This window comes from Papilio machaon, chromosome 3 (assembly GCF_912999745.1).
Source record: "Papilio machaon chromosome 3, ilPapMach1.1, whole genome shotgun sequence".
NCBI lineage: Eukaryota > Metazoa > Arthropoda > Insecta > Lepidoptera > Papilionidae > Papilio > Papilio machaon.
In genome coordinates, this window is record NC_059988.1 from 8846258 (window position 1) to 8863630 (window position 17373).

The 17373-nt window shown below is 34.5% G+C and overlaps 2 protein-coding genes and 1 non-coding gene across 3 annotated transcripts in view; all 3 read right to left on the reverse strand.

Moving 5' to 3' along the window:
* Positions 1-2484, reverse strand: part of LOC106711411 (extensin) — a 59891-nt gene extending 57407 nt beyond the window's left edge. The window contains exon 1 of the mRNA XM_045686387.1: positions 2283-2484. The gene's annotated coding sequence lies outside the window, so the exon portion shown is untranslated. The remainder of the gene's footprint in view (positions 1-2282) is intronic.
* Positions 2485-11075: 8591 nt separating this feature from the next.
* On the reverse strand, positions 11076-14485 carry LOC106711429 (60S ribosomal protein L7a). Its single transcript, XM_014503739.2, has 7 exons — positions 14356-14485; positions 13866-13980; positions 13495-13644; positions 13070-13158; positions 12464-12595; positions 11604-11726; positions 11076-11285 (listed from the first exon to the last, which is right to left on the reverse strand). The coding sequence occupies exons 1-7, from the start codon at positions 14368-14370 to the stop codon at positions 11103-11105; spliced, it is 807 nt and encodes a 268-aa protein (XP_014359225.1). The 5' UTR covers positions 14371-14485; the 3' UTR covers positions 11076-11102.
* LOC123723577 lies at positions 13745-13818 on the reverse strand. The gene has a single exon (XR_006756798.1). It is a non-coding gene; the product is annotated as a small nucleolar RNA SNORD36 (small nucleolar RNA).
* Positions 14486-17373: the final 2888 nt, after the last annotated feature.

A 17373-nucleotide genomic window follows, 5' to 3' on the forward strand; every position in this document is an offset into this window, starting at 1 on the left:
AGACGTAATTACGTTGGGTTCCGAGCTCCGAGGCGGAGTAAAAAGCTACGATACAGCTCAGTTTTTCACAGGCCCTCGCTTACTAGTGCAATTTTTAATTTTACGCAAGTTACTTCGCTCTAGTTGAATATTCAAAGCATGAATTAATGACGAGCGAACTTGCCAGGTTCGATACATAACATTCACGACCCAGTTATCAAGGTAACTGTCTAGATAAGAAGCAGATAGTGATGTCTTTACTAATAAGGTATTTTACATTTATATTCCTTTAAATTTCAAAATAATGTACAATGAAACACCGTTAACCGTACCGCGTTCCTCTACCATAACTGTGTCAAATTGTTACTATACTTCTAAAGATTAAAAGGTTGTTTGTAGGAAAACTAATGAAGTAGGTATATGCACAATACACGTCGTGAAAGAATCTCTTGAGAGTACCTTGTGAGCCGCGGTATACGAGGACTCTAGACAGTGCGACGACCTCAGAACACGTGTAACAACTGTAGGTTATTGATGTTATAGTTTATCAATTTTTAAATATTAGTAAACCTTTATGACATACTAAGTAACGTTTTAATGAGAGTTTCTTCCTTCAGTTACATTTTAAGGTGCTTCATCCTCAAAATCTCATTACAGTTATTATAGTATCTCGTTGGTATCCTAAATGTATTGCACTAAACCAAACATATCTAACAGTGGTACATCCCGCAACAAAAATATTTGATAGGTGAAAGAATGAGCCGGGTCGACCAGCGTGAAGTGGACCCTATACCGCGTTTCGTCTGATTAGTGTGTGTCCCGTAGGCTTAACATTAGTCCACGATCCCTTCCCACCCGTTTCTTGAAAGGAAATAATGGGAAGGGGAAGTGAATTTGGCGATGGTAGGGACGCATAAGAAGGAGAAATATCCTCTGTCTGAGCGTCCCCTTCTCCGTTGATTACAGGTAGGCAATACATCTACAATTGCAGATGTCAATGAGCAGCGATCACTTCGCATTTCGGCGAATTCAAGTGGCCGCGTGCTCCTTTGCCATCATATAATATTAAAAATATTGCTATGTACTTAAGTTATTGATGTAAAAAAAAACTTAATTGCTTAATTTAAAACAAAAAAATCACTTTTTCAAACTACTTTATCAGAACAATGTTTTTTTAGTTAAAACAATAAAATTGTTTACTCAAAAAACAAAAAAACTAAATCTTGCTCAGTCATCAATGAAAAGCTTAATCATTAATTACCTAATTACATTAATTACTCGCTAAGCTTTTTACTTTACCATTGACATAGTGACTTTCCACTGCTATTTGCTTTGGGGAAAAAAAGAACACGATGGCTTATAATCCAATAACTAAATAAAAAAAAAACATAATATTCACACTGAAAAACAAAGCTATTTCAATTTTTAGACACTCAACGTATAAATTTTAATACGCTCCCACTTATACCGTATGTCCTGATGATATATTCGTAGAAAAATACAGTGATGACTCATCATCTCCCTGACCTTGTTCCACTTACGTAGGGTCGGTGCACCAGGTTTTCGTCCTTCAAATCAATCAGTCTGCCATCATCTCCATTGTCACCCCCTTCTTGATCATGTCATCTTTCGCGCAATCCATCCAGGCCTACCTCTACCGGTGTACATCTCCATACTCATACTTAACGTTCTCCTTGCCACATGCGATTCTTCCCTCCTCATAACTCAACACAAGGTATATGTAAGTAAATATAACACAAAGTATTTGTTACAGAAAGTTGATAGTGAAGTGATCTATAAAAAACGAAAGGTGTGGCCGAACTGTAGACAAATAAAAATTAATATGTAATCACTATCTACCCATTTGATTTATCGGCAAGGCGATTAGCGTTTTACACGTTTTGGATGTAAAATCTTGATTTCAAGACAAGGCAAGTTGTAAGTGTCCCATATTGTAGCCCAATCCCAGCCCTCTATTACTATCAAATGGTTAACAAGGTTATAAAAAAATTAGGTTTAGAAAAATTTCTCAAACGTCTATAATAGATTCAATTCTTTAACTTCTCGCGAATTCTATGAATCAACGACTTAAATTTTTTTGACAGATAAAGTATAAAAAAACTATTAATATAAAAATAATTTTGTATGATATGTTAAACAATCGCATTTTTTTTATTTAATAGACTATTTACTACTTTGAATTCAACAGTTTTTTTTTTATCAATAAGGCTTATTTGAATATAACTATATAAATATATTTTAAGTGAACATCTTAACAGAAACATTGAAAATTAATTACTTACCATATAATCCATTACACTGAAAAATCCAAGCACATTACCAGTTGTCATTATCACACTAGTACGCACAGCATCACAGATAACACAAAAAATTATCACTAAACAAAACACGAAAAGTCAATACACGATACTCGAGATCTATGTAAAATTAAAAAACAAAATAATCAGCCATCTTGAAACCATGACCTGACATGTCATATTTTAATTGTCGATGGCATAATTGGCGCGTTTAATGCATCTTTTTTTTAAATAAAATAAATGTGCATTCAGCCAGCACGCTAACTCCTCTCACCCGATATTTCGCGACTGAGTGAACGAACGGATCGGAGTGAAGCATTTCGTACCTGTTATTTTTCGAGGGGTAGCGCGTGCGTATAGGGCACTATAATAGGGCTGTCAACGGGGGGTTACGAATTAAAATCAACAAAAGATGAAAAAAGTTCGCGCCATATAAAACTTTTTTTACTTTCATTACGAAACGATCTTGAAGTCGCTTATAAATTAACATATATACATATTTTAATTTTAGAATAAGACATATGTCTTTTATAGAATAAATCAAATTATTATTTAATAAATTAAATGTGCCACAATTTTAAATTACTTTTGTAAAAGACAAGAGAGGGTCTAGATGGTAGCAAGAAAGTATATTATGAGTAATATAAAGACCTATATAAATTTCTATATATGTAATATTATGCACTATCTTGTTGTTTTGACTATACAAAAATATAAACGTTTATATTGTACTAAGGAGATTTTTCCTTTCTCATTACGAATCATTTATTTTTGACGGTATTACGCGTATATAACGAGAAATGTTTGTGTGAAGGACGTCACGTCAACCCTTATGTCCACCTTTTGTCTCATGATGCGTAAAAAGTAAACATCAAGTTAACGCCTACGCGTCTGAACTATTTGCGCAAATACTTAGGAACACTCCAATATATCCTGCGCTGTTGTTTTTTTACTCGGACAGATTTTAAGGACATCATTATGTATAATATTGCTTTGAGAACCACGTATATATGTGTCTCACTCTGTGTCCCACACTGTCTAGTGTCTCACTCTTAAGCAAGGATATTCGGTTTCTCTTTAACTTGACAGATTTAAAAACAGAAATGTGTTTTTAAATATACAATATCTTACTAATAATATAAATACGAATGTTTGGATCCATCCATCCAATGGTCGGATGATTGTTAGAAAGTATCTCCAGAACGGCTCAACGTATCTAGATGAAATTTGGTATGGATATAGAATATGTATGCTACTAATTAAGTTTTATTTATAGACGCGCGGACGGAGTCGCGGGCAACAGCTAGTAAGATAATAATAATTAATATAAAATATTTTGTGTATGACAACCTTTAAAACATTGCAATAACATCTTTAAAATGTCGTTTAAGAGATCCGAGCATAATAATTATAATAAAATTTACATCCCTGATTTGAACGGGAACGAACAGAAAACGATTCGGTACGTTATTAAGTTTGTAAGATTACTGTTAACTAGTGATGCAACGGAAGTGTCTTACCGGAACCAGAAACGGAAACAGATGTCAATTTTTTTTTTAGCAGAAACGGAAACGGAAGCGGATGCGGAAACAGAAGTGTAAATAATATGAAAAAATAAAACAAATATTTATTTTTTTGGTAAAAACAGTTTGTATTAGTTTTTAATTTATTAAGGCATTGGATATCAGTGTCCTTTAGCCTTCAATGTATGTATTTTTACTGTGCTGCAATAAGTTAAAAAAAAAAAAACGTGTTGACAAACGAATGCTTTTAAATATTGAAACTTAAAAATAAAAATATTATTATATATTTGGCTCCCAGCTGTTACCTTTTTTATTTTGTAAACAGTGAATGTGTTAAGTATCAAATACACCAAATCTACATTAGAAAAAGATATAATTATTAGGCGTCTCGTGGCTCTTGACTTGCAATCTGCAGGGGCTGGGTTCGTATCCCGCCATGTACCAATGTGTTTTTCGATTTACATAATATGTACATTTATCCGACGTTCTTACGGTGAAAGAACCCATAGTGATGCTGACTGCACATATCTGAGAAAAAATTCAATGATATGTGTGAAGTCAACCCGCTCTGGGCCTGTGTGGTTGACTATGGCCTAGTCACCCCTAATTTGGGGTAGGCTCCGAGCCCCTTAGTGGGGATGTATAGTGAGCTGATGATAATAATGATGATGATATATTACATGGTTATCACTTATTCAAAAGTACATTTAATAACTCGTAAGTATGAAATAGTCACATTTTGCCAGTTGTTAAATTTTATATGGACAACAACTAGACAGTTAACTCCAGCAAGAGAAACTGATTGTTTCAAACAGCAGCAGAAAATATTACGCGCTTAAATTCACAAAAAAAGTACGTAAACAAACAAATGCGACAAGTGCCGAAAGGCCGCGCACGGACTGCGCGTCTCGCGCCGCGCATTTGGATCTCTCAGCCGTCGTAAAGTTCCGTTTTATCTCCGTTATAAAAGTTGCGGAAACAGAAGCAGAAACGGATGTTGAAAAGCACGCGGAACTTCCGCACTTGCGGAAACGGAAACAGACATCCGTTGCATCACTACTGTTAACGCTAGATAATGCAATAATGAAATTAACATAGTTAAGGATCTATGAATTGTTGTACAAGAATTATGTGCTTAAGTAATTTACAACTTAGAGTTAAGTTGAATAGAATTTTACTTTGACGTATAGTAGAAATTATGATTAGAGAGAGAGAGAGAGAGAGAGAGAGAGAGAGAGAGAGAGAGAGAGAGAGAGAAGGCAAAATATTAGTAATTAGTATTATTTTAAGATGCATATTTAAAGACGGCCAGTGCGACTCATCGTTACAACCTTTTTAGTTCCCTCGACGCTTAAAACACTGGAAGCTCACCCACTTGAAGACTGTGAAGAAAAAAGAAGAATTTTTTAAATAAAAACGTTGACAAGCATGATATCAAGTACAAGAGGTATTGATTAACAATATAGACTAGACAAAGAATGACGTCATTCCACGTCTGACGTCAATTTCATTCTTCTCCGTACACTTCGTAAATTTTAATTGAAGGTATAAAAATGTTTTAAAGTATCAGCTCGACTTCATTGTAACTCGCTTATTATATCTTGTTAAAGATATGGTGAGTTTATTCTTCTTTTGAAGCCATCTCCTAACGAAGGTTCATCATTATAGCAACTTGAACTCAACACAGCAAATTGAAATATAAAACGGGTACTTTTGTTGTACTATGGCGCAGATTTACTAGAAAAGATAAGTGTGGTAAACGCCAGCAACATCTACACCTGTTGCAGGAATGAACCGGCTCGACCGGAGGAATAACACAACCACACAGAAGCAGGTATCAAGTTGAAGTAATTTCGCACACAGTCTGATGAGTGTGAGTTCCAGAGGCCTAACTGTAGTCCTCTTTCTATTCCGCCCTATTCTTATAAGGAAGGGATGGGAAAGAGAAGTGGAGAAGAAGATAAACATCTTTTCCCTTGCATCTTTTCCTGATTTTTTATATCAAAAGGTGGCAAACTAGCAAACTCCCACTTGAATTCGCCTAAATAGCGAGGCGACCGTTGCCCATAGACATCTGCAAATGCAGATACGTTGCCTACCTTTAATCAACACATAAGAGGACGCACAGAAAAAGAATATTGCCCCTTTCTATGCGTCCTCTCTGCCGCCAAATCAACTTTTCCTTCCCATCCATTCCTAATAAGAAAAAGGGAAAGAGGACTAAAGTTAGGTCATCAGACAAAACGTGGAATTGCTTCCACTTTACGCCTGTGTTCTGTGTGGTCGTGTTATTTCACCGTCGCACGATGTATTATAACAGTATTGTCATGTCTTTTAATCTTCAAGGGTAGGGTTAATAAACTAGTTATACCGTACCATCTTCACGTAACGTCAGTTCAGGTCAATAATCGTGGGCAAGAGCTGATTAGTTCATTGTAAAAAAGCATCAGCAGTTATTTTATTCATCACGTATCTAAATATCCTGAATTCCACCGTTTGTTATAAAAGGCCAACGTACGGGATTAAAATCAACAAATTGGCGCAAAAACATTATATCTATCAGCATTCATATTTAACATTATCTGTTGGTACGTTTTAAACGTGTTTGTTGTTGAAGCAATTTTTTTATAGATTCAACAGGATGAATGAGCAAGTTTACGTAAACAATGCGGCTCGTTTTAATAGCTTTCGGATTATTTCTGTATTGTTGCCGTCCTGAAAATACGTTAATATTTTATCAAAAGATTTTTCAAATTTCAAAGGTAATAAGTTTTTTAAATCACAGAATTAAGGTCGTTATTTTGACTCTGCCGTCGGTCATCCTAATCCGCTAGTTGTAGGTGCCGCCACCTACAATCCAATCGCGCTCGGTAAGTTTCGTCGGGATTATCGTAGACCTAGGCACGTTCTTGACTTTCAAGACGATGCAATTACTATCGCCCAGGCTAAGCTCAAACATCACAAACAGATCACACGCCGCAGTCGATGTCGGCTGCGACAATCATTCTCGCGATACGGCCTCATAGCAGGCAGGTTTTCTCCTATTAATAGTAGAAGCGTTGCTGGAGTTTCTTCCGCCACTTCTTCTCCCAGCGCTAACGCTTTCCGAAGTGGTAGTAATGTTAGCTGTATTAATAATAGCAATCAGATAATAGCAACCGATCAAGCCGAGGTTCGGCCCTCTCGGGCACCCTTGAATCGGAATACTAAACGCGTAATGAGTGACAGCCCAAGCCGAGGTCCCCTCTCGGGGGCCCTTGCGCCCAGTCACTCCATGGAGCGTCCACCGAAGCGACCTAAGAGCTCGGTGACCTCCCAATCCGGTAATAATAACGAAGTAACAGCCCGAGCCGAGGCTCCTGAGGGAGCCCTCGAGCCTAGTTACTCTTAAACGAGGTTTAGGCTAAGCGCCATCTGCGCCCGGCCACCTCAAGCCCGGTGAAACTGTAAATGCCTCCTCAAGGCAAACAGTGACTACTCAGTCACAAAAAAAAAAATGTTAGTTACACTATTTATAACTCAAGAACGGCTGAATCGATTTCACTGAAAATTGGTGGGCAGGTAGCTTAGAACCAGGAAACGGACATAGGATAATTTTTACCCCGTTTACTCTTCTTTATTCCGCGCAGACGGAGTCGCGGGTAAAAACTAGTAGTAGATAAATAAATGAAAATATATTACGGATATACGATGCGTTCACTGCCGTAATTAATTTTAGGGGCATAAACTGTACAAGACAACATTTCTAGAATATCCTAAGCCCAGAAAACGCAATCGAAAAGTCTTATGAAATAATCTTACTTCTTACTAATATTATAAATGCGAATGTTTGGATAGATGAATGGATGAATGGATAGATGTTTGTTTGAAGGTACCTCCGGAACGGCTCAAGATATCTCGATGAAATTTGGCACAAATGTAGAACATAGTCTGGACATAAGCATAAACACATATGCTAGTCATCAAGTTTTCTTTCAATTCCGTGTATTTGTAAATATTGTACATATTTTTCATAAAAATATTCAAAGCTTATTGAAACAAATTACTCATTCTAACTAGACTAAACTTGGTGGTAGAATTTTGTTCACTACACGAATAGTCCAAGACTAAATTTTCGAATGTTCTATTCTTTCCGTTCAATCAATGTTTTTTTTTAACTTAAATTTATCTTTCTTTAGTGAAATGTCACCTACGGTTGTAAGGTCAAATGTAATGATCAAGTAACAATTTTCAAAAGTCGTTTAACTTAATTGCAACAAGGACAGCGTTATCTAAGTCAGCTATCAAAGCACTCGCGTTAATGAAATTGTATTTAGATTATTGCACTTGTTTAGAATTATTTTAAAACGGTAAGTAATTATTAATCTACAAACTGGCTGACGTAATTTGAGCATTTTTATGGTTATTGAAGGATTAATTTCTTTTTTATTGAGATGTTTAGATTTAGAAAATATTTAGATATAATCTTACTACAATGTAATATTATAAACTAGCTTTTAACCGTGACTCCGTCCGCGCGGAATAAAAACTAGAAAATGTGGTAAAAATTATCCTATGTCCGTTTTCTGGTTCTAAGCTACCTGCCCACCAATTTTCAGTCAAATCGATTCAGCCGTTCTTGAGTTATAAATAGTGTAACTAACACGACTTTCTTTTATATATATATAATAGATGCGAATGTTTAGATGGATGGATGTTTGTTTGAAGGTATCTCCAGAATGGCTCAATGTAACTTGATGAAATTTGGCACACATGTAGAACATAGTCTGGAATAACATGGACGCGGAAACTTTATAATGTCAAATAATTAAATTCATATAAATATACATGTCGTTGTTATACAGGACTTATATGTTTTAATTTGCGTAATCATCTAATGCAATTAAATTAACTTCAGCCATTGACTAATGAAGTCCCGTAGGTCTAATTACTGTATATTTGATATAACATTACATTACACGAGTTTATTACAACCGTTGCGCAACTTCATACAACGTATTTCAACACTCTACCGTTTATTTCGAGACGTAACATTTCTAATTACACAGAACCTTTTGTGAAAAAGTCTTTAAGTGTAGAGAAATATATTATTTAAACGACTGTAATAACGACTTATTTGACTTCCTTGTCTTGATATTATACTATTTTATAATTGCAAAGTCGTCCGTATAGTAAACAAAATGTTATTTTTTTTCAATTTTTTTGCTTTTCACACTGTGAGTTTATTCTCCCTGTCTGTCGTAACACCTGAAAGTATATAGGTATATGCGTAGGATATGTCATTGTGAATTATTCTGCCAATATTATTAAGTAATTACAGTTTTGAAACAAACAAAAAAGGTTATATAGTTAAAAAAAATCTCGTAGTTTCAAAAGCAAATAACTGTTGCAATAAAAATTGTTATTGTTTGCATGGAATTGACAAAACGAAAAAAGCATCACAAAGAAAAGTTCGACAGTCGTGTGTTAAAATTTATTACGTTTTTAATATATTTAGTTAGACGCAAGTAATAAAAATATGTTAATCTCATGTCTGCTACGGAAGTTAAATCGTTAAATGTAAAGAAGTTACACAAAAAGATCAAAGAATAACATATAATAAAATAACAGAAATTGCATTCAGAATACGAAGGAATGGAATGTTTAAAGAGGTCAAAGAACTTCAGACACAGAATGGAAACATTCTTCTATTGTGGACAATAGTTTAAAACATGTAGCTACCTATTTTTAATCTCTAAGTCAACATACATTAGAAAATGACAATTTATTTATATTTTTGATCGTCAGGTTTCCATTTGTTATGTAATTTTTAAACGAATGTGAGATTACACGTTTTAATAGGAGGGTTTCGACGGTAATGACCAGTGGTAAATTTTTTATATTCATACAGTCGAACCTGGATAAAGGAGAACTGGTTAAACGAGAAACCTCTTTAAGCGAGAGTCCGGTTCCAAAAAACGCCCTTCATAAGCGAGACATTCGGGATAGAGAGAAATCTCTTAAAGCGAGAAAATATTGCGGTCTTTTTGACTTTCGCTTTTCAGGTTCGCGTGTTAATTTAAGCTGTATTAGTAACTTTATCCCAATAATAGACTTTAGTATGAAAATTTACACTTAAATAACTATAACGCGACTTTGAGTGCGGTAGTTATAAATTATTTATATTTAAAGTGTAACTTTTCAGGATAGTCTGAATGACAAGCGTATTTGGTTTTATCAAACGGACTACGGGCGCGGTTGCACTTCCAAGAGGCGAGTATCGAGCCCGAAAAGCAATTTCGTTGCTTTGATGCTTCCTGGAATCACTCTGGAACTTTTGAATATTGATTTTTAGCGCACCGGGCTATGTTAAAAGGTTAATTACTTGTTGGGGAAACATTTTTAAGGAATTTTTTAAGCCGACTTTCAACTTAACATCTAGCTGGGGACTATTATTGTGGAGTTGCGTGTCCTATTGCCATTTAATTTTATCTGAAGCATACCTAAATCAATTTGATTGATTAAACATGTTTGTGATAGTCTATTTGTTTCGGATTCTATCAGAACGTAAATCAAGATAAAGTCAGTCGTAAATTCACTTCCCTTAAATAAGGTCCTGGCAGGTCATTATTTACTGGATGAGGTTTTTATCTCTTTCTATTTGAATTATCCGTATTGTTTTAATTGAATGAAAATATTTTCTTCTGTACATTATTTTTACTTTAACTAGCTGTAATTTCACAAGTCATCAAAATAATAAATTTAGCGCCATCTTGATTTGATACTTTACACTAATAGTACCAAGTTGTGTAAAAGTTTTGACATTTGTAACTAGATGGCGCTGTCCGGACAGTTTAACATCAAGACAAATGTCTTCTGGAATTTCTAGTTAGTGTATTATAGAAAGTATAGTCTAGTTTCTAGTATTATTCAGCTTCAGTTTTCAAACTCAAACCCTCGTTCATAAAGCACATGATCATGCGTACAAGAGCACCGTAGATTGTTTTGATATTGTGTGTTGTAGTTCTGCGCTGCAGACTCATCCAAATGAAAATGGCAATTCGCAATTTAGATGATTTGTTTTTAAGACCAAAATCTCTGTACAATATATATCTTCCGTCCGTCAATATCTTTAACAAAACATAAACAATCTTTTAAACGAGATTTTGGTGTCAGAAACCCACGGTCACTGGACTTATCTGCGCAGACATACGCTAGTCAAATAACGTAACAATGGGTCTCATCCATCCTGCTATATGTAAAATAAAAGTCAAAATTAAACGTAATTAAAGTTTATTGTGTCCTAGCCCTGTTTCTGAGCGATTTCACGCGCCCTAGCCTTCTCCAGCTTGGCGATGCGCGCGTTAGACTTGTTGCCGAGAACTCCACCGCCCCAGTGTCGGCGCAACTCCTCGTACCGCTCATTGAAGTTGGTCTTGATGGCTTCCACCAGCTTGGAGAATGATGCTCGGTCACCAGATTCCACCTTTAACATAGTTTTTGATGTCAAATATGTTGAGAATGAGTTTCAATAGTGAGAGGTAAGAAACGGTAAAAAGATGTGGCAAATCAGATAATCTATTTTGGTGGTAGAAAAGTTATCCGCATAGCATTTGGTTAGCAAATACATCATCATTTTATGCACATCTTTTGATTAAATTCAAATAAAACAAGAAATAAGGCAGTTAAAAACACAACAAATTAACATTGGTCATTAATTGTAACAACTTTTTCATCTTAGCAGACATCAAAAACTTATTCCATGAACAAGGTTTTACGTAAAAAAAATAAAAAAACTACTCACATGTGTCAAAGCTAAGCTGGTGCAAGTCTTGCGGTGCACTAGAGCTCCGAGCCTCGACTTGCCCTTCACAATGCAATACGGCACACCCATCTTACGGCAGAGGGCGGGTAAGAACAACACCAGCTGTAAGATAACACATCATTTAGACTGTGACAGAATGACTACTGTTATTTAAGGTTTGAGTAAAATCAGAGTCAACAATCTTCATGCAGCATGTAAATATCTTTGTATTTACAGCCTCAGGTGAAGAAATTCTTACATCATTAGATAATTTAAAAGTAGTTTTTTCTGGAAGTTTGAAAGTAGCCCCAGTTATTAAATAATTGGGGAGCAGAAGGTTAGCGTGGTTTAGACCTGTTATGCGGAGGGATGATGATCACATAAACAAAAAAGTAATGAGATTGAATGTGGATGGCTATAAAGGTAGAAGACCAAAGAAAGTATGGATGGATTGTGTGAATCGGTGAAGAGGATATGTATACATAAGAAGGTGGTAAATTCAGTTATGACGGCTGATAGAGATGTATGGAGAAATAGTACATACTGAGCCGACCCTCAACAGGGATAAGTGCAGATTGATGATGATAATATAATTTAAAGATAATAGACTAGATTTTGCACGCGACCGAGATTTCGTTGGTGCGGAATTAAATAAAACTTTAATAGCCTGTGTTCTTCCACTGTTGAGCCGTTCTAGAAAAACCTTGTAACATCCAAACTTGTTTATAAGATTATTGTGCAAATACATTGAAAATTTTTAGTAAATTAAATAACAATAATGTAGGCATAGTAATGAAAGATGCTCAGAATAGTTAAATTCTAACCTAACCTGAAATAAACATTTAGTAATTATAATTTACCTCAATAGGGTCAACATCGTGTGCAATCACAACAAGCTGAGCCTTCTTCTTCTCCACAAGCTTGGTGACAGTGTTTGTGCCGGCACGAACTGTATTGGGCCTCTTCGCTGGTGGCTCATCTTTCTTGGCAATCTGGAATATAATAAACAACTTAGATTTCATAGAAAAAGGTTTGTTTTTTATTATTTTTAAGATTTCATCAGAGATCTTGGTGGTTAGAGGTCTTCATGGCCATCTGAATTAATTTGTTATGCATCATATAATTTGTATTTGTTATATGTTATTATGCTGTCATTTTGAAAATTTCCTAAAATTAATATTTTTTTTTTATAAGAGAAGGGGACAAACGAGTAGCTGGAACACCAAAGTGTTCATCAACGCCCATGGACATCTGCAATACCAGAATAATCACAGATGCATTGCCGGCTTTTGTGATGGTGATACACTCACTTCTTGAAGGACAATAAGTCATAGTGTAATAAAGTTTATGATATAGTATTCTAATGGATAAAGTATTTTTGTAATTGGTTCAACATTTTTTGAATGTATTTGTTATTAACATGTAAATCTATAATATTTATATTATATAGTGTAGAAGATACAAACCTTAGCTTCAGCAGCTTTCCTCAATCGCTCTTTCCTGACCGCCTCAGTCTCTGGCCTGTACTTCTCTAAAAGCTTGAACAGACCTTTGGCTGGAATAATGTATTTCATGTTAATTTTGCTCATAACACAACATTTTTTATGACACCAATTTAATTATATCAGAGTTAAAAAGCTCGTATTGTTTTTAATAATCATAGTGATTCATAGTTGCATTTGATGTTCATCATTTGAATTTAAGTTATATTAATATATTTAAAGCCACTAACTTTTAGCTGGATTCTACTTTAATGCAGAAAAATTGTAACGGAATGAAATATGTTGATGAATTTTAAACCACTTACCACAATTTTCAGTTAGTCATTTGAATTTTAAACATTAGATTGTATGGTCTAGGTTATATTATAAGTTTTTGTAGTTATTAATACCTGTGGTCTTATCGAGGGTCTGGGTGAACTGGTTGATTGGTGGTGGGACCTTGAGACGGCGTTGAAGAACCGCCTTTTGGCGCTGGATGCGGATGTACTTGGGCCATCTCACGAAACGGGACAGGTCACGTGTGGGCTGGATATCCTGACCTGACAAAAGTCTCAATTATTGTTTGCAGCAAAAAACAACTAATAACTATACCTAAATGAAATGTTTCAAATTTAAATTGAATTATCATAAAATTAGGACCAATATCAGTGTTAAAAAGCTCGTATATTTGTATACCTCATGGTATTTCAGTAAATGTTTCTACATCATTTATGGTCATAAAAAAATAATTGTTGATACTGCATAAGTGTTTCAAACTCACCAATAGCAAAGTTCTTTGTCCTCTTCTCGAAGAGAGGGTTGACAATCTTCTTGGGTTCAACTTTCTTGACAACCAATGGGGCTGCCGCAACTTTTTTCCCTACCTTCTTCTTAGGCTGAAATTAAGAATATATTGTAAAGCATCGTAAATTACTGTTTATAGATAAATTAAATATGTTATAATTAAACAGCACACTTTCTAGCCGGTTAATTCGTAATGCATTAACACCATGCTCTTGTTTTATAAGGTTATGTTTTTTAAACACGAGAAAAACTTTGAACTAGCATTGCTAAATTGTTTACATCCAACTAGCCAGAAAACAAATAGTAACATTTCACACAATTGTCCTAAGAACTATTTAGACACTTGGTTCTATCACACCAAAACAAGAAACGTTTTAAACACTTAACACAAAGTTACAGTCAATACATAAACTTTGCAACTTTTGCTAATAAAATATAGTAATTTACTAAACGCACATGGTTTTTACCTTCTTCTGCACCATCTTGATTGAACTTTAAATTAGTGATCTAAGGGACACGAAAAGATTCGTGACCCAAACAGAACACAGACTTTCGGCAAAAATGGCCGATGTTAAAAGATCGAGGAAGAGCGAAACAGAAACGTCAGTGCAATATACAGATAAAAAATGACAGCGTTACAGATTATACGCTATTTGATGTTTATGAATTGAATTTTTTTTAAATGTTTTATTAAATCATTTACGTTTTAAAAACTTAATAAAATTTTATTCTGTTACGTATTTTAAGAGAAATACTTCATTCATCTTAAAACATTTAAAAAAAATTGCGTAATATTGGTGGTCGAAAACAAAATTGCAAATTCGCGATTTTGTCTTTACCCCTTTACGGAGATTTTTTCTAATTTGGCCAAGATTTGTTTTTGTTAAGATTTCAAAATTTCAAAATCAACACGGTTTGAACGAATACTTATTTAATTGATTAATTAATAATTTATTAAATACGTAGCTCTTATTTAAGTTCGTTATTGAGCGTATTCTTGCGAGCAATATTTGAATGCACATCGATAAAGGTTGATTGAAATGTAATGTGTTTTTTATTGAGTACATAAGACTGGAAGAAATTGAAAACAGGCTATAAAATTATATTTCTTGTAGGGAAAATGGTTTTTATAACGATTATATTTTTTGTCTTAGGTAAGCTTAACATAGTAAAGTAATTTTATTCATTAAATTATTTCGGAAATGGAGTGCATTAAATTTATTTTTCGATTATCTGCGTTACGTACCTCTTTTTTATATCTTGTATATTTTATAGGTTTTTTAGCGTCTGTAGTCCAATATTGCATCTACCGATAATGTTTGTTTTACTCGTTTGATGATTAAAACATCCACTTTTCAGCTATAACGAAATGTTCAACCCCGGTAAAAGTGAGCCTCCAGGGTCAAATCTCCGTTGGCAAAGAAGTTATGGAAACATTATCACATTTCATGGATCCAGACTTGACAAATGGTAGAAGATCAATGACGCCGCACGAAGAAAACGAAATATCGAAGAAAATAACGTCGAAACGTTTATGTCAAGATTTACCTTTATGTGATGGACGTTCTTCTTTTGTTGATAATTATCTTATATTACTCACCACCGCAGTTAACAGTATCCTAAAGACATCTCCGATAAAAGAAATCTCACTAAAGCTGTTCTACGAAGACTTACCCCAAATTTTAAGAGATACAAGAAAGATTCTTAAAAGTGCAAATGCAAAGGTAACAGATTCAACGGAATTTTATTATTGGAACAGCGTTCTTAAGAAAATTAGTGGCAAATTTCATGGCTTCCTGACGTTAACATTGACTGAAAATTTTAAAGACCCTGAAAAAACTAACATTAAAAATGTTGTACAAAAAATTGTAACAGCTCTTGTTATAATAGAGACGAAATACGCAAACAAACTTTGTATAGAACATAGAATATGCATCAAATCATTTGAATGCACGAAAGCGTTGCATAGAATTTTAGAAAAATTAACAAGCTTACCAGACAATAGTATCAGGTCGTTTATGAAACATTTTTACGAAGCTTTGTTCGCAACTACTTTCTATTCTAGGTTAAATATTGTAACTACAAAAGAGTTTCAGGTTATTTTAAATAATTTAGCATTTTCCAACAACGTTTCTGCCAAAGATTTATTACAATCTGTTCAAAAAAGTGTTGAAATGCGCCTTGAGTTAATTACGAATCCAAGCGATAAGCATATGGGCTACGACGTGATATTAATTCACATAATTTTATCCGATTTGGATCATTTTTACAGCAAGAATAAACAGTTTTCTTTTTATAATTTCATCAAATATTTTATAGATTGGAATACGGAAGGTACTCTTGGTAAGCATTTGCGTAAACTAATGAATGACATAGGACATGAAGTTACGGCACAACCACATGAGTTGCCTATAAAAATTACAAATGAAGTAAGAGTATTTTTGGAATTGACTATAGATCCTGATGAGTAAAACAATTTTCTTGATTATCAGTTGTTTTTTTTTTATACACAAGGCGGCAAACGAGAAAGTGGTCACCTGAAAACGCCTAAATAACGAACCGCTGCCCATAGACAAGAGGATATATCCTATTCCTATACGTACCCTCGTCCGTCAAATCTACTTTCCCTTCCTATCCTTTCCTATTAAGCAAATGGTGTCCTAGCTTTAGTGTTAACTATAAACGTAAGCACATTGCACACATTTTAGTTACGGTATGAACGGTTTTAATGATTCTTGAACTAACGCAAAATCAAATTGCTTTCTGTCCGTATTGACAGTTAGTAATTGCCACAGTTTATGTGTCAGATGCCATTAAATGTGCAAACTAACAAAGTAATTAAACGCTCCATCGCCTACAAAGGAGCTTCCGTTCCCGGATTGTATCCTTTGATCCTGGCCTTGATAATAAATGATTAATCTAGCAACTATGCAATATTAATCAAAGGTTGAAAAGTGGTAGTTTATGTACACCTAGTTTCAAACCAAAGTTATTGAAACCATCGGTTAATTCCTACATTTTAACTGTTAAAATCATACTAATATTACAAACTAGCTTTTACCCGCGACTCCGTCCGCGCGGAATAAAAAATAGAAAACGGGGTAAAAATTATCCTATGTCCGTTTCCTTGTTCTAAGCTACCTGCCCACCAATTTTCAGTCAAATCAATTCAGCCGTTCTTGAGTTATAAATAGTGTAACTAACACGACTTTCTTTTATATATATAGATGCGAATGTTTAGATGGAAGGATGTTTGCTTGAAGTTATCTTCAGAACGTTTGAACGGATTACGATGAAATTTGGCATACATGTAGAACATAGTCTGGAAGAACACATAGGCTACTTATTAAGTTTTTTTTAATTTTGCGTGGACAGACTCGCGAGTGACATCAAGGACAGAATTTTGCAGAAAAAAACTTCAAATCACTTTACTAATTACTACTTCATTTACTATCAGAATTTCACATCACTTCAATTATCATAAA